This window comes from Bidens hawaiensis, unplaced genomic scaffold, assembly GCF_021521415.1.
Source record: "Bidens hawaiensis isolate Kalapana, Puna unplaced genomic scaffold, B.hawaiensis_p1.1 tig00040116_1, whole genome shotgun sequence".
In the NCBI taxonomy this organism is placed as follows: Eukaryota; Viridiplantae; Streptophyta; class Magnoliopsida; order Asterales; family Asteraceae; genus Bidens; species Bidens hawaiensis.
The window spans coordinates 184373-185780 of NW_027497077.1; the positions used below are offsets into that span (position 1 = coordinate 184373).

At 40.8% G+C, this 1408-nt stretch overlaps 1 protein-coding gene across 1 annotated transcript; it reads left to right on the forward strand.

The window, feature by feature from the left end:
* Window positions 1-915: 915 nt before the first annotated feature.
* Window positions 916-1365, forward strand: LOC143591873 (uncharacterized; the record flags this gene model as incomplete). The annotated part of the gene is made up of 1 exon (XM_077071944.1): window positions 916-1365. A coding segment is annotated over exon 1 (450 nt), but the record flags the coding sequence as incomplete, so codon positions are not given.
* Window positions 1366-1408: the final 43 nt, after the last annotated feature.

Here is a 1408-nt window from a genome sequence, read left to right on the forward strand (position 1 = left end):
ATCATACTAGTAATTTTCCATTTGCAACATGTTCTCAAGCAAAGTGACAGTCAAAGCTTCAATGTGTTTTGTTTTTGCATGGAAGACTGGATTTGCGGCAAGATAAGTTGCACCAAGATTATCACACTAGAGGGTTGGAGGCATCTTTTGCATATGTCCCTAGTTCTTTTAGAAGTGATTCTAGCCAAATTAATTTTGCCATGGTGTTGGCTAGAGCCTTGTATTCGGATTCTGTAGATGACTAGAAAATTGTTATGTATTTTTGACTGATTCAAGAAATGAGGTTAGAACCCATGTATATGGCAAATCTCCTTGTGGATCAACGATCATCTAGAGAGGTAGCCCAGTCAACATCAAGAAGGCACAAAGTGATAAGGCTCCTTGCCAATGTGTATCAATGAAAGCTTGAAGATGAGAGTTTGATTTGTGACGGATAAGTACACCCTTATCGATAGCTCTTTTCAAGTATCGAATGGTGCATTTAGCAGCAGCCTAGTGGCTCCCAGAAGGGGCATGCATATGTATTGGAAGACTATATTGACAACAAAGGTAATGTCATAAATCGAGTTGCATATTGTAGTGCCACAATTAACTGATAGTATTTTTACGGATTGGTAAGAGAGGACTACCATCAAGAGACAAAGGTTAGAAGGTACTTAATAGATACCAATTTATATTTGAATTATATTAGATGTATATTGATGTTTATCTCTAGAATTAAAGTTGTAATCTATCCCTAAAATACTGGGATACTCTTTGTATTTATAGATGTAAATCAATGGAATGAAGATCATTAAGCCAAATACTATCTTTCATTGTATCAGAGCCTATTTTCTTCTCTCTTCTTACCCTAGCCGATCCATCAGCCTCCTCCCTCTCCCCTTCGATCCTAAGCTTCCCTCTTCTGCCAATCTCATGGACGGTAAAATCCATCCCGCTGTTACCGTCTCAAACATCAAACACTTTATTCCAATAACCCTAGACAATGAGAGTGCCCAATACAATACGTGGTCGGAGTTATTCTGTATCCACTGTACTGCCTACCTGGTCGATGATCACTTGAAACCACGAATCGTCAGGCATTCTGCTTCAACTGGTGACAAAGAAAAATCAGCCGCTAGTACCGATCCGACACCCGAACAGTGGAAGCGACTGGACGCTATCGTCCTACAATGGATATATGGCACAATTTCGATTGACCTCTTGCAAACCGTCATGAAGAAACAGACCACCGCCTATGACGCGTGGATTGCTTTGGAAAACTTTTTTCAAGACAATAAGAGCTCGCCTGCCCTCCATCTCCAGACGAAACTCACCAACACTCGACTTGACTCGTTCAAGGATATGGCTGCTTATTGTCAGGAGGTTAAAGTCCTCACCGATCAATTGTCCAACGTTGACGTGCCAC